General features: G+C 40.9%; 1 protein-coding gene across 2 annotated transcripts; it reads right to left on the bottom strand.

Moving 5' to 3' along the window:
• Nucleotides 1-9: 9 nt before the first annotated feature.
• On the bottom strand, nt 10-25838 carry zgc:172302 (phospholipid-transporting ATPase ABCA1). Of its 2 annotated transcripts, XM_034583472.1 has the most exons (50): nt 25726-25838; nt 24158-24256; nt 23831-23924; nt 23192-23333; nt 22782-22906; nt 21341-21459; nt 20744-20941; nt 20540-20632; nt 19593-19830; nt 19197-19336; nt 18510-18626; nt 18238-18435; nt 17844-18049; nt 17517-17693; nt 17076-17298; nt 16763-16984; nt 16420-16624; nt 15451-15564; nt 14753-14924; nt 14401-14532; nt 14089-14228; nt 13824-13961; nt 13046-13287; nt 12841-12898; nt 12455-12657; nt 11222-11351; nt 11089-11112; nt 10641-10786; nt 10302-10426; nt 10036-10143; nt 9588-9780; nt 9342-9436; nt 8730-8762; nt 8468-8573; nt 8310-8384; nt 8037-8206; nt 7664-7841; nt 7314-7429; nt 6915-7059; nt 6480-6603; nt 6024-6153; nt 5702-5828; nt 5321-5383; nt 4836-4942; nt 4429-4570; nt 3654-3788; nt 3205-3308; nt 2876-2968; nt 2151-2400; nt 10-1881 (listed from the first exon to the last, which is right to left on the bottom strand). In XM_034583472.1, exons 2-50 carry the CDS (start codon nt 24221-24223, stop codon nt 1384-1386), a joined length of 7179 nt encoding a protein of 2392 aa, XP_034439363.1. In that variant the 5' UTR covers nt 24224-24256; nt 25726-25838; the 3' UTR covers nt 10-1383. The 2 variants fall into 2 exon arrangements, with proteins under 2 accessions (XP_034439363.1, XP_034439364.1); XM_034583473.1 differs by lacking the exon at nt 11089-11112.
• Between the last annotated feature and the right edge of the window lie 61 nt (nt 25839-25899).

The following is a 25899-nucleotide window of genomic DNA, read 5'->3' as shown; positions in this document are numbered from 1 at the left end:
TTAAAAAATACAATACAGGAAACAATATAGGTTTTATTTTCCTTCAAGACAAAACATTCACAGCACAAGCATACCTGTTGTTTCTCTACACTAGTATATTATCATTATATAATGTACATCTTACAGTATATAATCCTAAACTACAATTCAAGTAGAACTGTTCAAGCTTCATATGTTTAAAGTACATTTGGTTGTAAAGACTTTCATTCCAAAATGTGACAAACTCCATTTCAATTTTGCATAATTTCAGCCTTTTTCAATACATTTTAACTTCATGTAACAGTTTGAATTTTGGAATGAAACCCTTCATATACGTAATGTTTGTCTCATGCCTATACTGTTGTTACTATTGTACGAATAGAAATAAATATGTAACAGTGCATCACAGTGCAATAACAACCTGCTTCGGACATTCAGTTGTCTTTTTTTGATAGAAAAAAGTAAAGTAAAGATTCGATTAAAATAAACATTTAAAAAATGATTGAAAAAATAACTGTTGACCAAAGGCATTGTTGTTGTTGTTGTTTCTGGTGTTTACAACGCTAACGTTTTTGATTAATTAAACTCGATTCTTTTTTTTACTAACTTTGGATCAATTGCCATACACATTTTTGAAAACATTGTAATAATAATTAAATGAGGTTTCCCAACACTGTTACACGATGACAATCACAGAAAATAAAATATATTTTTTTTACAGTATTTGGACAAATAAACTTCTTGATTAACATAAAAATAACATTTGCACATTTTATCGTTAAATACCAACAGTGAACAGAAAGAATTCCCTCCACGTAAGCGATACTGTATATTCTTCAGAAAGCATTTACAACCATGTAAACACCTTCTGGTATATAAAACAATCTTGATAATCACATGTAACACATTTATTTAAGCTCCTGTTTGAGTGTCTGCAGCATTTAATCTTTTTTAAAGTGCATTCTGAAAAATAAAGGTCAGATTGTAAGAGGTATAAAGACGAAGCCCTGAGGAACGCCTCCCATTGGTTTTATATTGAACCTTGCATAATATTCGTTCAGGATCAAAATACTTCAACTTTGGACTGATGAGACTGATGCAGAAAGAGAAGACACAGTGTAAGATTCATGAGCCTGAATAAAGAGTGTAAAGCCACTGAACTGTTAGCGGGAGAACAAGGCACCAAAGCCATTATTAGGAAACAATAACATTTGGTTCTGTCATCACAGGAGGCCGAGGAGATACATGTAAATAAGCCAAGTCCAGTTCAGTTGTCCTATGTTGCATACCCAGATTGCCGCCAACAATGAGAAACATTCAAATGAACATAAAAGAGTAATAAAAGTTTTGAGTCTGTAGTTGGTCCTGTCAAACTGCGTCCTCTGCTCGTGTTCACCAGTAACTTCACAGCTCACTGTCCTGTGAGTTGCTGCCCACTATAAAAAGTGCAGATGGATCTTTACTGGAGCTCTGTACTCTATGTTTGGACTTTCTGGATTTACTGGATTGTCCCTGAACTCCATTGTTGCTGCTGTCTGATCCACTGCTGCCCCTGCGGCTTGTCCGAGGCATCTCCTGGTCCTTCTCCACAGCCTGAGGTAATTTGGTCATTGCCATACTGTTGCTTTTTTCTCCGTTAGATTTGCCTTCTTTAGATTTACCCTTGCTGGATTTGGCTTTTTTGGATTTTCCCTCTTTCGGTTTGCTGTCAGATGATATCGTCTGCGGCTGTGGGGTCTTGCTTTGCTGAGGGGGTGTGACTGGGGGGTGCGGTGGGATGGTGGGAGGATTAATCCTCAAGGGCAGTACAGTCAGGTTGGTCTGTACTGTCCCGTTGCTGATGACCACATCCGTGAGGCCATCATCATCATCAGTTTGCTCTTTGGCAAAGTTGACAAACACCTACAGCAATGAACTAGTTTTAGTGTTTCGCAATTAATTCATTATGGAAGTTCATATTAGAATAGTACATGTGAGTGGGTGAGGATTAATTTTGGTGGGTCAGGGTGATGATGTGAGATTTCTGACACCATTTGTTATGTTCTCCTTTTTTAGCGTGATAATAGTAAACTGAGTAACAGTAAGTTCACTGTTCGTCTGTATAAAATCCAAACTGCTATATACAAATATGTTTGACCACGAGTTGAGAGTAGTTGCATCATCACGCTCACCTGGTCCAGTGTGGTCTGTGAAACAGAGAAGTCCGAGATGCCCAGCTCCTCGTAGTTGTTGGCCAACACGTCGAACACGCGAGCCAGGCAGCAGGCGTGTGAGGGCAGCTGGTACTGCAGCACGTTGTGGTGACGCTCCTTCAGCTCGATGCTGGGGAAAGAGCTTTTCATGTAGCTGCTGACAGGACACAAGTCCGGGCTGGGTTTAGTGTCTGCCAGACGAAGAACGATGGTGTAGCCATCACCGAACCTGAAAGATGAAGGACGGGAAGAAAAAATATTCAAGATTTAAATAAGTTCAAATCATTTCTTGACTGTTCGGGTTTGAAATTAGGATCTGGATGAGGTGTCATTCTGTTTATTTATCAATATATCAGAGATAAACAGTGCATGTGTCTGTTGATACTCTCTTTGGCGATTCCCTTAATTCAGAACTGTTAGGGCCCTGACCACCGCAGTCAACTCATGATCACAAATCTCATCAAGTGACGCAGTCAGGTGCTCCACTGTGACATCAATCTCCACAGAAATATAAACACAGAGAGGATCCTTCACAGATCGCTTCACCGCAATGAGAGTTCAACTCAAAACTATATTTCAAACTTTAATGTCAATGCCTCTGAACTGAGCCGTGTTAATTTAGTAAATGATACTGAAGAGGGGCGACAGAATGCTTTGGGTTTTGGCTTTGATGTTGATCTGTGGTACTGGAGAGACGTGTTTACCTGTTCTTCAGGTGCTGAACAGATCCCAGACACTGGAACCTGCCATTGACCATGATGGCCATTCTGGTGCAGAGAGCCTCACATTCCTCCATACTGACATAAAGACACAGGAGTAAACACGTTAGCATTTACACTGCAAGTCGATCTTCAGCAGTTAAACAGAGATTATCAAATTTCTGTGTAATTCTCACAATAACTGATTTTATTTGACACCACTCGATGTCTCTGTGTTTTCCAGAGCTCCAATGACCTTTTCCATTACAGCCTTGTGTTAGATTATCATCCCCTTTTAATGGCTACATTATATATTATTTTACATCTCCTCCTACCTGTGGGAGGTGAGAACTACAGCTCTCCCCTCTTTGGTGACGCTGAGGATGCAGTTCCACAAAAACCGTTTGGCCTTTGGGTCCATTCCAGTGGTGGGCTCATCCTGACATGAATTACAAAAATAAAAGCATGAGGGAAACAGATGGTGTCTCTGATGCCTATGTCTCTGATGATGTCTGTTTGTATTACAGATACAAAAAAAACAAAAAACTAATATATTAAATGGTGGTCTACAAAGAGTGATGTACGTGTGTATGTTTTTTGCTACAATTACATGTGATATGTACAGTTTGGGGTAATTTTGTGGTTCAACATGCTTTATATTTATAATTAGGATACACTGGATTATCCTTTATCACAGAAAAGGAGATTATGCCATCCCATCATTTCTTATACTTTGAATTCAGTAGGTAATATGATGATATGTTGACAGTAAATTGATCCTCACCAGGAATATAACAGGCGGAGCTCCAATAAGGGAGATGGCAGTGGAGAGTTTCCTCTTGTTGCCGCCGCTGTAGCCTCCAGCCTCTCGTTCAGCGTACTGTGTCAGCCCCAGCTTCTTCACCCCCCACTGCGCCACCTTCAGGACAAAAGAGATCAGGTCACTGTGACATCCTGCAGCTGTAAAAACCTGTCACTCCACCAGAACTACACTGGACATGTAGGAATTGGCAACATCCTACTGCAATACGTTCAGTGCAACGCTGGATTCATGTAATGACAGCAGCAGGAGAAAAAAGCCCCCAATCCCGATTTGGGAGTCATTGTGGATTACGGTGGTTAGCCATTATGTCAACATGGTCACAACAGAGAAACAAATTAGCTTATTATGAGCTTAGTCGGGTTTTGTTTTTGTAGCCATTAATTACCAACTGTAACCAGATAGAAACAAATTGTATTAAATGTAGTAAACCGACTGTATTAGTGGATTCTAAGACAGACTTTATTTTGACGGAACTGCCAGCAGGGGGGCATCTTTCCCCCACATGGCTGCTCTAAATTGAATTACATTGACCTTCACCAATTTAAGGGAAAACTGCGTCTTTAGATCCACTTTTTCAAATATAATAACTTATCGTTTTTTATAACCTTGTCTGACAAACTCAGATACGAGTGTTGTTTAATTTGTACAAGGAACTACAACTCTAAGAACCAGATGGAAGGACATCTTCTTCTTATGTGTTCATTCATTTCAGTTCTGGGGTGAACTGTTCCTTTACCTTGGGGACAGATTCCTCCTGAACCCCCCGCAGACGGGCGTACAGCTCCAGATGTTCCCGACCTGTCAGCAGGTCGCTGATGGCGTCAAACTGTGGACAGTAACCCATCAGCTGGTGGACCTGCTCCATCTCTGTCAGCACACTGAGAACCACATAAACATACAGTTTATCACTTCTAATTCTAATGCTGATGATTTTACTAACTACTTATAATATGACTGCTGCTGCAATTTCTTTTATTGTACTGCTACTACTGTCATGACTTCCAGTTTAGGGACCGTGCTGTTATCTTGCAAATTCAGTCTTATTATAATATCTAAGTAATTCCTGACAAACAAAAAAGTTCACAATATAACCAAATTTTCATAGCCATGTATTTGAGGGATGTTTCATGTGTACACTTGTACCTGTAATGGTTGAGGGAAGCTTCTCCATAGGTGATGGGTGTGTCTCCAGTCAGCATGCGAAATGTCGAGGTCTTCCCTGCTCCGTTCACCCCCAGCAGCCCGAAACACTGGAGGACAAACACAACAACACAAAGGCAACTTGGGATCAGAAAATGTAATTGATGCCTATGAAGCAGGAGAGACTGTAAGAACATATCAAAGGACTTCTAGACTGAAATTTCTGAAAGTTAAGGTGGAACTGTGGAAGTCAAGACAAGGATGAATCTACGACCGGTAGTCCTAGATTCATAATCAGCAATAATTGCTGTGATATCATCTCTTTAGGCTTAAAAAAGTACTTTGTCAATAAATCTGTGACAACTATTAATGATTTCAGACAATGACTGTATCTGCAGGAGGTGATCGGAACAAAACTTAGACACCGTCTCTGATTTCACTTTAATATGACATCATGAGTTCTTGCATGTGGTGTGAAAACGTCTCACCTCTCCCCGTGGGATCCCGAGGCAGAGACGATCCACCGCTGGCTTCCTGCCCGCTTTGTAAACCTGAAAAACACAATGAACAATGCTGCGAGGAAAATTGATATTATCTTGCTCATAGGGGAAATTACACGTGAATGCAGAAACTTCCTTGTTAGAAACAGAACTCAAATAACAAGAATATATTTAGGCTTCACAGGGAGCTGATTAGTGGATGACCCTTTCTACTTCCAGGTTCACAGCTGCTTATGATATGGTCATGCTAAGAGTGTTTAATATTGTGATATGTGCAATGGAACAGTACAAGTTCACGTCCCATTCTCTTTGTATTAACTTAAAAACCCAGCTTTAGTTTTACTTGTTAGATGTGTATGCTGGTTGTACCTTGCTCAGGTCGGTCATGGTGAGGATGTCTGACTGGGCTTTGCCACTTTTGACCCTCTCTCTTTCCCTGGCCACGTCCTCATCTTCTGGACCCAGAGGAGGCGTCTCATGCTCAGTCCACCACGGCCTGAACAGAGATAAAAGCACAGAGAATCTGATTTACTTATATTTTGAACTAAAGTGGAATGACCTAGCTATGCGATGTGGGTTATGTTTCTGAAAAGACATTCGCTGCTCCACATCCCCACAATTAGTTAATGTTTCAGTCAGAATGACGATAACCTTAAACCAAGCAGCCATTACTGTTAAAGTTTAATCCTACCTGAAGTTTATGAAAAACTTGTATTGCAGCAGTATGGTGAAAATGAAGAAGATAACGCCTTGAGCTGCCATTGCAAACAAGTTCTTCCCAATAAAATCCCAGTGCAGCGGATCCAGATTCGGTCTGCTGCCTGGAGAAGGAAGAAACACACAGACACATACTGTATATTTAGTCCTGTGTGTTTGACTGCATGTGTGAAAGTGCGTAATCACTTTCTGTAGGACAGTGATGAAAATACCCCACGTAGGAGAGTCCAACAATATAATATGCAATTTAAAGTACAGTACAACAATCCAGACAAAGTTACAAAACAAGGAACAAAATGTATTTTAATGCTATCTAATGACGGTTGATATATTTCTGATGTCACAGAGTACAGAGAGTCTACCTGGTACATATATGTCGAGGTACAAATGTATAGAGCAGGAAATAAAACCCTCCTCCCTGGCTTCATACCCAGTCTCTGGAAGGCATCTGCCATGGCCTGATTTTTGGCCATGTCGATGAGACCTCGTCCCAGACAGAAATGAGGAAAGATGAGGAAGACTTTCTTTAGGATCCGATTCACCTCGTTCAGATGCTGGAACAAAATGTGGAATATTCAAAGAAACACAATGTAAATGTTTTTTTTTGTCTCGTAACACATGATCAGATTAATAGATTTTTGGCTTTCCCGTCTCACTTTTAAAACATAAACAATTAATTGGGGAAATTCTCAAATCATACACAGTTTAGTGAGATTTAATTCAAGCTTTAAATGATTGAGACTAAGCCTCATTTTCTTTTGTTCATATTATTGTGATGTAGCTGAGAGAATAAAGCTATTTAACTTATTAGCTCATGTCGTATCACATACTATCCCCTGTCTGTCCCGACAGTCACAGTTTGTACCTCGTCTACAAACAGCTCCAGGACGAAGGTGGCGATGCTGCCGTTGATTCCAATGAACAGGTTGATGGAAGTCAGAACCACATAAGCTGTGCTTGGTACGCTGAACACAAAGGATGCTGGGTACATGAGAGGGGTAATGGACCACCTAAAAAGGATAATTAAATTATGTAGTAAGTACAGGAAGAGACATTACTGTTGTTATAGACCATGATCCAAGTGGAAAATTACACAACAGTAAATTTATGGAAGTAGTTTAATCTTTTATAATTTGATTGGAGTGTTTATTTCATTATAACAGATATTCCACTCTGATCATGTTAGTCTGGTCTGATTTAATGATTGATGATTTTGAGAGAGCAACACTATGGACTGAAGTGAGTGGATTCTGCTTCAACGTACCCATAAAAGAGGAGCAGCAGGACGAGAGCCGGCAGGTTTGTCGCTGAAACGTACGACTGCTGCTGGAAAGCAATGAAGATCAGCACCACCATGGTGGCTGGAACCGTGTAGTTCAGCTGAAAATGAACATTTCATTAGAGGAAGTCATTCTCCTAGTAGTATGTGCACTAAAATAATGGTACAATACATCAGTGACTATTATTTTCCATTGACAATCATGTTAACCAGATTAGATTTTGATTGTAAGACCTTGACTCTGCAAAGTGCCTTGAAATAACGTAGATTGTGGGTTGTATAAATGAATAAATCTCACAATATGACAAGTGTGCCTCTTTCTCCTGAGTACTGACCATGTCCCAGCTGAAGTTGGCGAGCCAGTAGAGGATCGGTTTGACCCCGCTGACAAACTGAAGGTGTTTGGCTTTGCTGACTCGCTCCTCGATCAGAAAAAGGACAAAACTGGCCGGCACAAAGGACATGGCGAAGATGACGCAGATGGAAACCAGAACGTCCACTGATGTCGTCATCCTGAAGGAGTGACACACAACAAACAAAAAGCAACAAATCAGTCCAATCCTGCTCAATGCAGACATCCTGACAATCTTAAAACTTCCTTCAAAAAGACGATCACTCAGGGATGTAGTGCCCTGATTGAGATTAATTACATCTTTACAACCACAGGGGGCAGTATAACATCTACCAACATCCACCTGAATATCTTACATGGCCATTTCTGTGAGTTGCTCTTTGGTGAGGTTGAGCGGGTGGTTGTAGGCAGTGATGCCGTGTCTCCTCCTCTCTGGACCTGGTGGTAGACTCGCTCTCAGCAGACCATTGTTCATAACGTTGACAAATGACACCATGGCGTGCCAGCCTTTGTTATTGAACCACACCTAAGTACAACAAAGAGAAACAAGTATTTATATCCTGATTTGTCCTCTTAAGACCCACAACAGACAATGAAGAGAAGAGATTAACACACAGACACACATTTACCTTAACGTTGTTTTGACTGTTCAGTACTCCGAGAACATCCGGCAGCCGGTTAAGAAGATTATTCAATGAACTGTTCTGTGATGAACCGACAAACATTGTAAAATATAAGAAGAGTCAGACAGCAGGATTTATTGAACAAGCTCGAGACCTCACTGTACCTGTGGAACTCTGTAGCGACTCCTGATTGCCATGACTGAGTCCTGGACATGATGGACCTGAGGTAAAGTCTGGGTGGCACCGCCCCCGAGGGAGAAGCCTCCATATCTGCAAAACAGAAATGAAACTTTAGGTGCCTTTTGAAAATTATAAAGTGTTCTTTTCTTTTTCAGTCCTTTAGAAAAGTACTTTGAATAAGAGACACCGACTGTGGACACTGGAGATAATTTGCTTTCATTATGGTGTTTTATTCCTGCAGCTTACCTGAATTCATTCACCCACTTCTTGGTTTTCAGGCTGTAATTGAAACAGTGGAAAAGAGTCAGTGTAAGAGGAAGATGAAGACAGAACAATAACACATTATCTTATCTAGAGCCCAACTGATTTTGGAATATGAGCTTTTCACAGACAATATCAATATCAACACTTATATTTTACAGAGTAAACGGTGCAGAAAATATAGGCATTTATGTTGACTTTATTAATTCAAGTTCTATATATTTGGCTGAATTTGTGTTTTCTTGTAATTGAGAGTTATTTATAATTAAGTTTATAGTTAAATTGTAAAATACCAAGCCTCAATTAGGGGTGTATAATGACATCTTAAGAATCATCGCTATTTTTGAAAATACATGTATAAATCAGCCAATATATTGGTATCAGAAATGTTTGACACGCTACTATCGAAAATCTGAATCAGGCCCTAAAAATCTGTAACAGTAAAATGTTTGACACTTGAATTTATCATCAATAATTTGGAGATGTAAGCTTTAACGTTGACCAATAATCACAACTGAAGACCTTAAGTAGAGAAGAAAAATAATAGAAGCCCTTTAAAAGAAAATCAATGTTACTGTATCATCGTTACTGAAGTACCTTTTCTTGAGGATCTGAGAGTAAGTTTTCACCAGATAATCAGAGATATTATAAGTTGTTAGATTTTGGAGGACGTCTCCAGTCAGCCTCCTAATCTGAAAAATAACAAATCAAAAGATGTCAACTAAAGTCAAAGGGAAATGTTACAAGGCTCAAGGACATGTTAGCTTTGTTTTGGATTAAAATCACAACTGAACAAACATCCAAGTGATTTCATCAACACTGCTTTCTGCCCTGAAATCAGACCTGTGGTGGTGGCAGTCCTCCTGCACCCTGCGGACAGTCGGGGAGCATCCGTCGAACGTCCTCTGTGCTGCACTGACATTCAGGAGAGGGTGTGTCTCTGCTCCAGTTTCCTCTGTTGAACAACTGCCAAGTGGAGTAAGACACCTGTGGTCGCATGAACAGACCATCCCGCTCACCTTCACACTGACGACTCCTGCAGGGAGAACAGGGAGTCGACACAGAGTGTGTATTTGCTTTAAACATGGAAATACAGTCAGACTACCAGGAATTAAAAATAAAGTAATATTTAAAAGCATATAGATTCATTCAAACCCAGAAATTTGGACAGGCAGAGATCATTTTACAGATTATATTGACTGAAACACCAGTGAAGATTACTAAATACCCCCTCTACAATGTACATCTACCTCAGTGAGATATACTTGTGTGGTTACAGAGATTCTCTTACGTGATGTTGTCCTCTTCCTCTGTCTCCATGCACTTGGTACCAAAACCCGGTTGGTCAAGTAGAGCTTCCAGTAAGTTCTCCATGGCCGGGTTCCCAGGGGCGTCGTTGCTGTAGGTACCAAACCAGAGGTGACGAAATAACAAGGCATCAAGTGAAGAAAACGACCAGAATTACACCTTCAGTTAGTAGCTGGTTACTTCTGACAGAGTAGAAAAAACTAATTCACAAAATCTTAGAAGATACTAAATATTTGGGTAGAGGCCAACCTGAAGAAGGTGTACTGTTGTCCATACATCCACGGCTGCAGCTGCAGGTTGGGGTACTTCCCAAACGGAGGTACGATTAAACTGAAGAGAAGGGCAACCAGGACAAACACGGCAGGAAGAACAATCTGAAACAGGAAGAAAACTTCAGCTGATTGACTTTACATCATCAAATCAATGTTTCTCTAGTGATGACTAATAGCTAATTCCCCTTCTGGAACCTGTGCAGTCAACAATTTATTTTGTCAAAAGACTAACAGCGGCTTCGTCATCTAATATAAGGGAATACTACATGTTTTCATTATGGAAACACTACGGAGTTTGGCTGGTGTTTGGCATCACCTGAGCGAAGATGCCTCTGCGGCTCCTCCGAGCGTAAAGCCAGCGTTTAACAAAGAGAGCCCTCATCTGCTGCCACGTCAGCCACCAGCCGGTCATGGGGATCCCACCTCGGCCGTCTCCGCTCAGCGGATCGGTCTCCTGGGATTCTGTAAACGGGAGAGACACGAGATGAGAACTCACTCTAATATACTGCAATGAAAAATACATAGACTACTGTCAGTGTCATCAACCTTTGATTCGATGATGACAACTGAGTTACGTTTTATTGTTGTGTTTCTATTTAATTATCTTTCATCAAAAGGCAGTCATGTACCACAGTGTCACTACTACTAATAATGACAAGGGTTCGGTGTGTGGAGGCTCAATCAGGCAGTGTCTACCCCTACAGACACTTGTTGAGACTTGTATGTTGTAGTTTTCAAACAGCGTTTTTTCTGATGAAAGGTACCTTGCTTACGAAGCCTTTTCCTTCCTGGCAGCAGCATGAAAACAAACAATTGGAAACATGTTCTGACTGTACATGGAAACCCTGTGTGGTATGTACATATATCTACTGTGTGTGTCAGAGTGTTAGTGCATACCTGTCTCTGGTTCTTCAGCACATTGTATATCCACTCTTTGTCCTGCTGGGGGCCGTTGGCCGTCGGGGGATTCATCCTGCAGCTCAGATTCAGCATTCACTTCGGTTTCCTCTGCCACTCGCAGGAAAATCTGGAAAAGAACACAAATGCTTCATAAACACAAGAAAAGAGAAGTTCAACTCTTAGGTTTATGACAAAAAGGTAAATCTCCAAGGTCTCATTTTAACATGACATTCTTCTCTGTAGCAGCCCTAAAATACCATTGGATTTAATTCACCAAATTCAACTTTAAATTCAGGTTGACGTATTCATTCAGCTTGTCAGGGTTTAAGATACAACTATATTTCTTGCTTTTGTTAAAGAGACACCCTGGAATTTGTCTGCATGTTCTAAAAGTTGAAGATGTTGCCAGCAGATGGCAGTAAAAGAACATCAAATGGTCAGAGGTCAGAGAGCAAGTACCTTATTCACAGGGAAAACTTATCAGGCTCCAGAAGTCCACTATCAGAGCTAATCTGATGTTAGAGTTAAGCCCATTAAGACCATGGCTGCTCCACAAATATCCAGCCTCCCTGATAAGACCTGGCTGAGCTCATGTAAATCACACCAGTGAGACACTGCCTCACTAATGTGAGACGTCATTTACAGACACTTTACACACATAAAGCCAGGTGAGGTTAGTACGAGAATGTTTTCAGGGCCGCAACAGCAATATTTAATAGAAACTTGATTTCTTTTCAGGGCAGACTTACATTTTGAAATGGTCTCTATGGTAAATGGTCTATATGAATATTTTTTGTTTCTGATTTTTTGTAGTCTTGAAGACCACTCATACAGTGTATCTATGGGCAGCACGTTTTCTATGAGCAAGGCACAGCCGTCAGGGGCAATATGGGGTTCAGTATCTTCAGCATCAACCTGCTCGCCCGCTGAGCCACAGCCACCCCTCTCCTGAATGAAGTGTGAGCCCCCTACATAACCATGGTGTTACGACAGTGGAAGTTTTTCTCAGGAGGAGGGTTCTGGTGGATGGATAAGTCGCTGTTCATTTCTCATGTGAAACTGATCTTTGCTGTTTTTAATAGTAAGTATAGTAAGCCTGCTCCATAGCTGTGTAGATACATGCATAACAACAGGAGAAGAACTCTTAAGACCATTTTACCTTAGTTGACCAATATGAATGTATGTTAAAGGCTTAGGAGGTTTTTATCAATGTAGATGTAAATATTTTACCTCCTCCAGTGAGCTGTCTGAAATGCCGTAGCTGCTGATGCCCAGCTCAGTGCGCCTCTGATCCAGGTCGGACAGGAAGACGGCCAGGCTACTGTTCTTAGCAGCTTCCTGCGGCAGGTTGATCACGGCCTCTCGTCTTGACTCCTCCACCAGCCTCGCTCCCGGGATGTGGTGCTGTGCCAAGGCGAGCAATGCCGCCAGGTCTGCCATGATGATGATGATGATGACGACGAGAGAGGAAAACATTAGTTCTTCATGATGCCTTCGGTATTAAATCATGAATAATAAACTGGTGCTTTTAGAGTGTAAGAGTACCACACTGCACTTAATAACAATAATTTTGTACCACCTCAGTTTAGAGACTCTAACAGCTGTTAAACACTCACATGAGCTGTTCTCTTCACTTCCCAGCCCAGTGTCTTCACTCAGTGACGACTCGCTGTCCTGAAACGACAAACATGGTGTCACAAGATCTACACGATGCAAAATACTTTAAAAACTAATTATAGTGATAATTTAAGTTAAAACCAAATCCAATCTTGGCACATTTAACTTCTCACAGATATTTAAAATTAAGAAAAGAAACCAGACCTTGAGAGGAGGCAGCTTGTTGGTGCTGATGCTGGTACTGGTGCAGATACTGGTGCTGCTGGGAGTGCTGGTGTTCAGTCCTTCCCTCTTCACCACAGTGAGGTAATAACCAGATCCCAGCTTGGATTTCAGGAAGAGCGGTGATCCGCAGCAGGAGAGCTTCCCCTGGGAGATGATGGCAATCCGGTCACCCAACAGCTCGGCCTCATCCATGTAGTGAGTGGACAGGATTATGGTCCGGTCTTAATGGAGAAAACAGCAGAGAAATATAGTCACTCAGTCTTGACATTTTTGTGTGACTCTTTAATGTTTTCAGGCTGATAAACTGTTTACTTGGTAATAATTGTATTTATAGGTTTGAGATTGGTTCGACAGCACTAAGGATGAATGGAGAAAGGAATGAAAGGACTCATTTAAAAAATATAAGAAGCTCCAAGACTGAACCTTTCCAAAACCTTCCTAACCGGACAAAGCTGGTCAGTTTTATTCCTCCCATTCAAATGAAATGTTGTTTTCACCCAGCAGAGGCCAGCATTATATTCAATTTACAGCAGCTGTTCCTAGCTATTAGCTTTTCTTCTCCTCGTTAATATGATTTTGGGGTCACTTACTAAATGCAGTAGCTTGTTGATTCCACACACTAAAAAGTATAATTTTTAAAGAAGGTGTTATGTTTTGGCACAACTAATCATCTTTCCACCTAGAAAAATGATCTCAGGACTTTTTATCCTGACCCCAAAACGCCGCCACAGTTGAGATACAGCTCTTAGTTCCACACCTTTGCGATATTTGAGCAACAGATCCCAGATCCCTCTGCGGGAGTAAGGATCAACTCCAGCTGTTGGCTCATCCAAAACAACCACCTTGGATCCCCCTACAAACGCTATGGCCACAGACAGCTTCCTCTGCATGCCACCTGACACAAACACAGAGGGACAGTTTTCATTTCGGAACAGAAAAAGAGGTTTTCAACATTAAAAAAAGGATTAAACCCTTTACATTAATATAGTTCCACATGTTCAAAGTTTAACTAGTGATTTTACCGGAGAGGTTTTTGGTCTGTTCGTGTCGTTTGTGCAGCAGACCGACGTTGTCCAACAGAGTGTCCAGCTCGGCATTCACCTCCTCTTCAGACAAACCCTTCAGACATCCATAAAACCACACATGCTCCTCCACTGTTAATCTGAGAGAGAGAGAGACCAAGAGACAAAGAGAGACAAAGAGAGAGAGATGCAAACAAAATATGAAAATAAATCTATTTCTTGAAATAAAACTGCTTATTAAACTCTTGTTATTTATTTCAAAATAATGTGACTAATGTGTCCAGATACAGAAATGGGAGACCTGAATCTTACATGTCAAACAGGACATTGTGTTGTGGACAAACTCCCAGCATCTTTCGGATGATGTCCATGTCGTGGCGAATGTCCATCCCCTTGATGTAGACGGTCCCAGAGGTTGGTGGGAACAGGCCCGTCAGAACGGATCTAACATGCAAAAAAAATGGATTACATTTTTTTTAGAAATGATCATTGCTCTACACTAAAAAACACTAAAAAAGTTCTTTTGATCCAGCCACTTAATTTTCACTCAACCACAGAGATTATTTTTACTTTTTTGTAAAAATAAAAATGTAAACTCTAAAAGAGAATAACAGAAGACACTAGTGCTGATAGTCCTGATTTTTCAGTTCTCAGCTGAACTCACATGGTGGTGGTCTTGCCAGCTCCGTTGTGGCCCAGGAACGAGGTGATCTGTCCCTCATAGAACTTCAGGTTGAGGTGGTTAACGGCCAGTTTGGCTCCCTTCTTGTAGATTTTCACCAGGTTTTTGATGCTCACGCCCAGGATCAAGTTACTAGGCTCTGCTTCAATGTGATCTGATGACATACACACAATTTTTTAACTTTGAAGAGACAACATATGTAATTTATCATTAAAGTGAACGGTCTTCCTAAAAAAATCAAATCATGACCCTTTTCCACTGACGATTAATATCTACAATCTGAATCTTCACAATTTTCCAATGTATTGTCGAGAAAATACAGACTCGAATCACCCAATGAACTTTTCCATTTAAAACACAATATTGCTTTAAAGACACAGCTTTGAACGGCACCATATCTTTAGCTAGATCATTAATCACCTCAGTCACCTTCCATCAAACTAGATACAAGAGGAGGAGAAGACGTTGAACAGCCCCCAATCAGGAGGACGGGTTATGAAAACTCTGTCCAATCAACAAACTACTCAGTCATGTGACTTTGTGTACAAACTAAATACTGATCAGACAAAGCCACAGCCAACTGTATGTGTGATTGTACCTTTGGATGACAACGAAAGAAAAGCAGAAAAACATAAAGAGAACAGCTGTGCTGATGTGCAGCCACATGTGGAGTCTCGTACCTTCACCCTGGTCTGCGGGTGCCGGCGGGATCGGCATGCCTGCCTCCAGGGGAACTCCACCCCAGTAGTTAATCTGGAAGATGAAATACCAAGGCCTCGGGATCCCATATTCACCTGGTATTCAGAAAAACAAACAGGACAGGACAGTTTAATCGGAGACTGAATCTGTTTTTTAAAGCCATTTTCAGAAAAGTGCTCATATAGTATCTGCTGTCACTAAAATGACAGTGATTACAATGTTGCACCAACCCACAGTTAAACTGGCCACAACTACAACAACACTGCATTTTACTTTACAAGGTGGAAAATTCACAGAATATAGCAACCCAGGCAAAAATTGTGAAAAATAATTCCTGTCAATAGTTAAGATTTTTCTTTTTAACCAAAAGAAATTGGTGAAACAAAAACTTTAAGAGTTACAATTAATCTTAAGGAATTTAATTTTCTTTCTTTTTAAATTAGGTGACATAATAGCATTGTTCTTGTGTCTTGAAGTCTCACAGATGGATTAAATCTTAACTTTCACATTGCTGCTCCATCTCAAAATCCCTGATGCTCACTCAACCGTTCACTGAGAAGGTGAGTGATTTATTTAACTGTTTGAACTTTTCTCCTTTACAGAGAAGGAGAACTGGTTGGCTGGCATTCATGGTTCCATAACATTGACTCCGAGACGGGAAATAAATGACTTTTCGCATATCAAGCCAGATATCCTCAGGAGTTGCACATGTGTACATGGACTTGTGTTTCTTGAAAGTTCAGTTGCCAAAGTCAACATATAACAACTCTTAAAGATACCATGACCTTCATGACGGAGACTCTTACGAGATTTCCTCGCAAATACAGTTCAAGAAATCTTATGCCTGAGAAAGAACGGGTACAGTCAAAATGTTCGTACAATATAATTTTGGAACTCAAAATTTCCTTCCTTGTCAGATTAAGTTCCCAAAAAAGTGAATGTAGTCGTACCAGGGAACACGGCTTCGATGTACCAGGCTGCAACGGCGTAGATGAAGGCGTCCACGTAAAGCATGATGATAGAGATAGTGAAGCTGTAGGCGTCTCCTTCCACGGGGCTGGAGCGCAGGTTGTGCCACTGGATGCCAACACCTTGCTCCTCGTACTGAGAGAAATACTCACAGCCGAACCCAAACGCCACAGGAGAGAGAAAACTCTGAGGAAAGGAGAACAAACCATTTTAAATCTAGGTGACACCCGTTGAGATAATGCTCAGACCAAAAGCTTCAGACATAATTTTTTTTCCTTTTGTACACACTAAAACTTTGATTGTACCCATATTTAATTGACTTACAGCAAGGATTCTGTGTGTAGTGGTGAGGTGGTCTCTCCAGGCAACACACAGTACATAAGGCAGGTAGAGGCTAAAGTATATGAGCCCCCCACAGGCAGCAGCCAGGTTGGCTTTGGAGAAGAAGGTACTAATGAGAAAACACTGCATGATGGTGGCCGTGGCAAACGCCATGAGGAAGAAAAAGACAACAGACGGGTCGCTGTACGGCAAGATGTCCCCACACTGGAAAGAAATAAGACAAGAAGGTATTTAGCATTAATGTGTATTTATTTGTCTTTTAAATATGTTTGCTGCAGAGTGATGGTCATCTCGCCTTGAGCATAGCAATAAGAAGCGCTGCAGAAACCAGGAAAGGAACCACGCTGCTGATGAACCAGCTGAGCCACAGCGTTCCCGTTCCCAGACCCATAATCCTCATGGTTTCCTTCAGTCTCGCCTCCTTCTCGTACACCACACCTTTTATGATCATGGCGACTGAGTAGATCCAGGCCAAAGTCATGAAGAGTGGCAGGGAGCGGTTCAACACTCGGAGAAAACTGAGGAAAATCAGGATAAAACTGAGAACTAGTACTTAAATTTTGTATTTCTTCCAAATGCTAAAATAATGTAAAAGCTTAAAGAAGGACATTTAGTCATTTTGATTTTTATTATTAGATTTTTTAAATAAAACACTATGATCCCTGAAACAGATTTAAAGAACCACTGGGATTAAGTCAGGGATCCAGATAGGAGATTGTGGATGCATATGACTTACACATCATCCACATAGCAGGAGTAGGGCATCTGCTGGATGTAGATGCCCGTAGTCTGTTTAACTCCGGTCAGGACACGACTCACAGCCTGCTCCACCAGGTCCTGCACGTACACGAAGCCGCCCCAAATGTAGCGCATGTCACTGAATGGGTCAGCTGCTGGGCCAGGATCCCAAAACCTGATGGAAACAAAACAGAGAAGCAGGTCAATTTATACAACTACTCTACTATGATCTAAGTCTTTATTTCTCAGGGCAAAACCAAAACACTATCACTACTTTAATGTGTAGAAGAAGCAGGATAAGAGCCTTTGGGTGTTTTCTCAGTACCTGTCCTTTATCTTGTTGGTCCGAGTCACATCATCAATATCCATTCGGATCTTGTAGGTGACGTGAGGCGGCAGCTCAGCAGATGTAGAGTTGGGCAGCAGGAAAACTACACCGGCCCAAAACTGCCTGTCCTCCAGCAGCTCAAGTGCTCTGTCAATCATGTGACCCTCACTCTCCAACCCCTCCAGTTTGTTCAGAGAGAAACACTGCAGCAGCGGGAAAAAAGCATATGACAGGGAAAAAAACATGAAGTGAAATATTTAAAAACTTTACCAAATACTTTCATAAAAAATTATGTTACAACCATTTACAGATAGGAGTCTGACATTTCAGAATTCATTGCCCGTTTCAAAAGCAGCATGGGAATTTAAAAAAAACTAAACAGAGAAAGAACCTCAGTGACTTGGGCGAGAGTGGTGATGGTGTGGCTGATGTCATTGTAGATGTCCAGCCAGGTCAGGGGTGCTCCAGGATTCCTAGGGGCGTCTGGTGAGGGTGTGGCCAGGAATCGTGAGATCCGTGAGGCCGTCCAGGAGGTGTTTTCCAAACGCAGGTTGACCAGGACCGCAACCTCTGGCCGCCTCAACAAATCCTGCTCACAGATACATTATATAAGAGAATGGTTGATAACAGATTCCTCCCCTAACAGTGGTTGGTGGGTCAGACCTTCAGCAGTTGAATCTGAACGCTGCTCTCCATGTATCTCTTGACTTGAGGTCCCACCTCCATCCAGGCTTCGTTCAGCTGCTGGAGGATCTGCAGGTCCTCAAACGTTTTGTTCACCTTCAGCAGACACAACTTGTAGTTATCTTTCAGGGATGTATTCACCTCATGATGCTTTAAATTGTCTTACAAGAAGTAGAGCAGCAGAAAACACTTAACACAAAAATCATGAAGATTAAATCCTTTATAAATTGTAAAGAAAAACAGTTGCCTTTACTAGTGAAATTCAGTTCTGGGGAGTCCCAAAGCCGGTCTTAACTTGCCACGGCCTAATTAATGCAGGTCACTTATTACAGTTTCAGAAATAAAGCATTACCACAGGCCAAGCTTAAAGCCCATTACACACAGGCATGTTTACAATGGGCAATGCACTAATGCTTTAAATGGTAATGACACATGCTTTGGATACGTAAAATGACAGCAGTGAAAAATGTCTTCTGATTAATGAGTTCCCGTATATTTAGCAGACAAGCATTTGCACAAAGGTGGTAACAAATCTTGCTGCTGTTTTGTCGCCTGCAGACAAAAGTGATTTGTCAAACTTCTTTTTACAAAATTTTTAAACAGGTTAGGTGACAATCCTAAACCTGTTAAAAAATTGAAATCCTCTCTAACACTTTGATGTTGTACCTCTTTCATGACTTGTTTTATTGCAGGTGTGTCTGGTGTGTACAGCAGTTTTCCAATAAAGAGAGGTTTGATTCCTCGCCACACAATGCGAGACAGGGGGTTGGACTCCAGACCCTGGATCAAACTTTTACAGAAAGGAGCTGCAGGGCGGGAAAGAAGAGACCAAGCGGGACAAATGTTTGATGGACAAACCAGGTTAAACAATATAAACAGCGCACACAGAACAGCAGGAAATTAACTGAAAAGCACTGTGCAAGTCATCTCGTCTCCCTGTTCTCCAACACTTGCCAGATTTTGTGTTACACAGCAATTTACCAAGTCTAAAACAGTTACAAAAGAAATTTTGCATGAAATCAAACGAAGACATCATAAACTCTAATCTGCAAAACCTCTTACTGGTGTTGTTGTCCCGGTCCAGGTTGGTGTCCTCAGTGCCGTTTTTTCCTAAGAAGGACTTGATGTCATTGTCTTCATACCAGTTGAGTGAAGGGATGCGTTCACCACCAACCTCAGGGTGACCGCACATGATCCTCGAGAAGGCTCGGAAACTCTCTCTGGGCAGCGCCGTGCGATTCTCTGGTGACAGGAGACGAAGCGCTGCGCTCATCTCCGCAAAACTGGAGAGGGAGGAAAACTGAGGGAAAAGAGAACGCAAGAGGAAAATGTTTGGAGGAAGAGAAAGAGAACACAGCAGAGGGTAAATATACAGGGAGAAACTGCAACAGCAATGACAAACATTGAAGTATACGACCACCAAAAGCTTCTTGAAACCTCTACATGTAAAAGGCAGCAAGGTTGATGACAGCCTATGATATGAAAGAGTCAAAGGCTGAATTTTGTCATACATAAACTGAAGTCCTTGCCATTATCACATTAAATGTGAGAGTCTGCTGGACCACGAGGCGATGAAACCTGCTATGAGACATGATTTCAAGACCTCATGTGTTTCCATGGACATTAACTGAAACTTTCTGACCCTGTAACCCCTTTAAAAGTATTTTTCTAAATGAATCTTAATAGTATTGATATGAATAACTTAGTGCAGAGTAACATCTGCAGTAAGCACAACATTAAACATTAAACCCTCAACAGAGGATTCTGACATCATATATGAACAAAAAACAACCTTTGCTCGCCTATTGTATATATAAATATTCATTCAGCCATACCATTAAAATCAGAGGCCGCAAAAAAATAACAAAGATGCAGCGATGGTCTCATTTGTTTGAGGAGACTTATTGATAATAACGGCAAATGTGCAAAACCGACCGAATTCTGTCCAGTCTTGAGGCCATTAAATTATTGAAATACAGAAAAAGATGGACATCAGATAAATGTCTTACATCATCCATGAGGACAGCCAGCTCCTGGGAAACTGAGGTGACAGCCTGACTGATGTCCCTGAGGTTTGCAGCGTTGGCCATCAGACGGTTTCTCTGACAGGGGGGAGACACAGAACGGTTTATTGCTGGCACCAACAGTGAGGAAATCAGTGTCACAGCAAACTGACTGAATACATTGAATCTAACTTGTCCACTGATTCTTACTGTGAAGAACTTGGTGAAGTCGAGCTGAGAGAGAAAAAGACGTTCGGCCTCTTGCAGGACGTCAGCAGGCAAATCACACAGCTGAGTCTGAAGATCATTCATAGCAGCTTCTCCTCCATCCACCGTCAGGAACTGTCTTAGCATGCTCGCATTACACACCAAGTCCTTCAGCTGCATTTGAGCTCCAGCCACAGAAACCTGAAAGGGATCAGATTCATTACCCACATTCACTTATAAAGGGCTTATAAGAAATAAAACCCAGAAAACTTCTGCTTACCTTTAATTCTTTTTTATGTTATTGGTAGATTTTCTATGCGACATATTCCCATGTTTCAATAATGTTTTTTCCAAGTCTTGGCAAACATTTAGCTGAATTACAAGGTTTTTATCAATTTAAATTTCTATTAAACTTAAATTTAGCCCAGTAAATCAAATAAAAACATATTTCCTATTAGAACAGATTGCACCTATTTTAGCTATCGTGAAGCTGAATTGAAAGTTGGTGCCAGAACAAATAAACTGATTTAACAGAAGTCATATTCTTTATTATTTGAGGGCTATACATTTGTCCTATAAACAAGGATTTACAGCCGATACCTGAAAGTTAAGACGAGCCTTCATCAGCTGGTCCACGGTCACAGGTGACAGAGTGGTGTTGGTGAGGAGGAACGGGGAAAGAGTCTCATTGGCTTTCATGTAATTTTGTACCGTTTCGACTGCAGAGGAAACAGAGACATTAAAATCAATGACAGAATATATCCACAAGCTGTTGGCAGATCCAATACTTATATTCCCCTCATTTAATATTTCATATCTTTATCTGTAATGAAATTGTAATGCAGGAATGACATATAACAGGATAACATGCTGCATTAGTTTTGTTTATCAGTCCTCAGGCAGACACCATGCCGTCTTTTTTAAAAACCTGTGTTGATCTGGTTCCAGTAATGTGTTTTAATTAAAAATTCATAACATTAACATCCACTCAGCTCTAGAGACAGAAATAATACGGCTGAGATGATTGATAATTGCATTCTCCTCATTTATGACGATGACTTTCATCCTGCCTTCTGGTTACTATCTAAGTGCTGTCTTTTTGCAGCTAGATAGAAAGTAGAGGGTCAAACACGCAAATTATATATATTTGTGACATTAAAATCCTCCATTAGGTTGTTACTGAGGGACTTGTTGCAGAAAAAAAAACTGAAGAGCCTGCATTCATTCATCTGATTGTTTGTCTGGAGTAGTCATGTAATCTAATCTGCCCACAGTGAAGAGAAGCTGAACGGTTCTCTGTGCTGCGTTCACAACAGCAGTAAAAGGCCACATTCAGCCGGTCACTCAACACCTGTTCAAAGCCGTTCATGGCTTTACTGTAACCCCGACTGCCGCTGTAACCAATCAGTCCTGCTCAGATAAGTCTGGGAACAGAGCTGGATCAAAACAAAATCCTGGAAACATTTCAGTGCTTTCTAACCCCAACCCTTGATCGCCCACTGCGGCTTAATCCTGTTATACTTGCTTTGACTGTGTTTAATAGAAAAAGGTTGTGCAATTGCAAAAATTAAGCAATTTCAACACTTGAATATGAACCTTAAAATATGAAAACATGCTTTTATATGTACCAGTATAACAGTTCAGCTACATGACAAAGAAACCTTCATTGTCATGTATTCACTGATTGAAACACTATGGTCATCTGTTCTCCCTGTTCTCCAACACACAATGACCTTGTTTACAACTTCACTAACACAAGCCAAGGATGTATCGGATTTCCCAATGTACATCATTTATTCAGATTCCTGGAAAGCAATCTTAAAGGTTAACAATGACATCATGCTCTTGCCCCTTGTGTTTGGCCATACTACGATAACTGGACTCATAAATATATAATGACATCTAACTTTCTGACCAACATTGTCCACTCATGAGGTATTATTTTCTAAGTAAAGTGTGTATAAAAAGTGAACAGTAGTGTGTTGAAGTGTCACTGTGTCAGCATGTCAGTGCTAGAGGATATTCAAACAAGCTGTGTTACTTGGCCAAGCTCCAGGTCTGTCTCCCAGGCTCCGGACGCTCTCCATCAGATCCTGAAAGCCTGAGAAGCTCCAGTTTCCACCGTAGGACAGAATAGTGTGGGCGTCCACGAAGAGACGAGACAGTCTGTGGGAGCAGAGCAAACATTTTTTTGTCATTACTGGAACAAACACAACAGTTAAGTTGTATATACCTGTTGCAGACATTTTTTCAGTTAACCAACTAACACAAACTTGATGGTGATGGTGACTTATTCATAACTATTTATAACATAATTCTTTGTTCCTAATTTTAAATTATTTTGTCTTTTAATCTCATGGATTAGTGCATGAACTATTAATCTTATTGCTGAGAACTCCACCAGTCCTCACACCTGTCCATTCTTACTCTAAAAACCTCTTGTCTACTTACATTGAGTTGTCAAAGTTGCCAAATTGTCCCGGGGTCTCCCCTGGTGTCGGGCTGTGGAAGCAGGGGTTGTTGATGTTGCAGACGATGCCCTGAATCCAGGGCAAGGTGCCTGCGGATGGCAGGGCTTTGTTTGGGAAATGACCTAGAAAAGAAAAGAAAAGAAAAGTAAATCAAACACAAACAGTTCAGCACAAGAAGATTAGCCTGAAAATAAAACAATGAAAATACTGTGGTGCTGACCCGAAACTCAATTCAATAATAATGTAATGATCCTCAACCGGACATGAGCTGCCTTTACATAAAAGACTGATCCGAAGAAGAGAAAAACAAGGAGAGGAAAAAGTGTGTTCTTACTTTTAGTTTCCCCTCCTTTACTTGGAATACATCATGTATACACCTTTACTGTGTCATGGTATATCACGTTATGAAAGTAAAGTTCTAACCGAGCCTATAAGGACATTTTTATTAAAATGAAAAACTTCTAAAATGAGGTCAAGAACTTCACAAGTTAGGAAAACAAATGTGCGTGTCTGGCAGAGGCATCACTCAGAGGGACCTAATCCTCTTTAGCTGGTTGGTAAAGGAACAGTTTTTGACCTGTGTGGGAGTATGTGTGAAAAGACAAATAATATCACTCACATTGCTTCTGTTTGTAAGGAGGGTGTGATTGGCGAACGGAGATGAGGATGACAAAGAGGAAGAGCGGCCAGAGGAGCTCGATGATCAGCTGGAGCTACATGAGGAGAACAATCGGAGCTGTTAATGGTCAATTAAATACTCAAAAACCTTTGACTTCTGTCAAAGAGCAGCAGGACCAGAGTCAACTGGTGTGTTCTACACAAATACAACTTCAGACAGGGCAGCTATTATCGTCAATATAATTTCCAAGCTGTGTCTCATTAAATAGTTTTTTCTTACAGACTCAAAAATCTATTCTTTTTTTCTATGTAAAGTGAATAATGGCACCTTGTTCCTCCTGCGGTATGTGATGTTCTTCCAGAGCAGGAGGAAGAGCTGTCTGAAAAACCCCATGGCTCTGGACAGCTACCTGACCATGATGTGATCCTGGAAAACACAAAACGTGGTAAATCTTATACCATATTATAAATACAATATAAACATACTGTAACAGGATGCACACAGATGATATTGGGGTTGCACAGATATAAAAATGGGTACTGCACAGTTAGTTGAACCCCTGTGTGTTTATTGTTTGGTGCAGTGCTGGTTGTACCTTGTACATTTTATCTTAAAAAAATATTTTTTACTAACCCTTGCCTTCTGATGTTGACTTAAATTAAACTAATATTCGTGATGAATTTCCTGCAAAAGACAAAACTGAGGCGGAGTACAGCTGAGCTTAATCTTTAGCTGAATAAATACATTTTGTTAAACTTTTCCATATTAGAGAAAGTTAACCCTCCGGTGTGTGGCAGATCAAATGGGTTGATGTTGTATTTATTGAGAGAAGGTTGTTTTTTTTCGTGCCCGCTGTGATCTGCTGAAGGCGGACAATCCCCTCCTTTATCCTGAAATCCTCCTGATCCTAACAGCTTACCTGTGTCCCTCTGAGACGTTCACTTTTGCTCTGTCAATGTGAAAGACTTTACGCGATGGCATCTTCCCCGTTGTTTGTGCAGAAGTAAATAGTCTCAGGATCCAGATCGCGATTTGTGCCAGGTTGCAAAGAATGATCGGGCTAATTCCCCTCTACCTGAGACAGTGTGTTACCTTAAAATGACAATAGTTTTGTGCAGTCATCTGTTTACATTTCAACGCTTTGCAGACGTCTGGGACAAAGTGTTGCACACAGGTTATGTAACATCAGTATTTTCAATTTTTCTGTCTATTTTGTCTATGTAAATTAATTTCATTCAAATGTTTCTCTATTCTGAGGCCGTTTATGAAGGTTTACAGTAGGAAAATAAAGGTTATTATTGCAATGTGATATATTTGTCAGTCGATGTAGATTGTTAAGTATTAGTACTTAAGTTAGTTTAATTTAAAGTTATTTCAGTGAGTCTTTTTCAGAAGCAACTTGAGAAGGGGAAAAAAACAATATCAATAATTAGTGCGATGTAATTTTCATCAATAGCAACATAACAAAAGTCCAACACATCGACACATTGTGCACATAACACACATCAGACTTGTGAAATTGTTTCTTTAAACAGAAAAAGAAATAATAACGAATACATTATATTTTTTATCTAATTATTTAACCATAATATCCAACCACAGAAACGACGTATTCAAACAAAATGTAAAGTAAATATACAAATATATAAAACCAATACACCAATATCACTGCTTCCCTTCATTATCACAAGTGTCGCATTTAAAATAGCCGAACTACGAGGGGGGGGAAACTAACAAGCTAACATCCCAGCGTTAGCGACACATTGGTCCACCGCTTCCTGCCTCTAGCATGTTGCAGACCGGGGCTGTTGCTGGCTACAAACAGGCCCTTTTTAAATAAGATGAACAAACCTCACTGGGCTCCAGAGGCTTGTGAGACCGAAGGGAATCATTACCTTCGTGTTTCACAGCTGATAAAAGCTCCTCCGCTCAGAGGCGACGACACATAAACACCCGGGTGCTCGTCATTGACTCGGTCAGGTCGTGATAGCAGGTGAAAGCGGAGGCACGTCCCGCCCGCTCCACACGCTGATTGGCTACGGGGCATTCCAGGGGCGGGGGGGTAAAGG

This window comes from Hippoglossus hippoglossus, chromosome 4 (genome assembly GCF_009819705.1).
Source record: "Hippoglossus hippoglossus isolate fHipHip1 chromosome 4, fHipHip1.pri, whole genome shotgun sequence".
In the NCBI taxonomy this organism is placed as follows: Eukaryota; Metazoa; Chordata; class Actinopteri; order Pleuronectiformes; family Pleuronectidae; genus Hippoglossus; species Hippoglossus hippoglossus.
This window is presented reverse-complemented; position numbering and strand designations above follow the sequence as displayed.

Coding starts and splice junctions, on each gene's coding strand:
- zgc:172302 (XM_034583472.1), bottom strand. CDS start 24,223: ATGGGGTTTTTCAGACAGCTCTTCCTCCTGCTCTGGAAGAACATCACA. Junction 14,533..14,752: donor GCTGGCAAGACCACCACCAT/GTGAGTTCAGCT, acceptor TTTGCATGTTAG/ATCCGTTCTGACGGGCCTGT. Junction 11,352..12,454: donor CAGACAGCTCACTGGAGGAG/GTAAAATATTTA, acceptor GTTCTTTTCCAG/ATTTTCCTGCGAGTGGCAGA.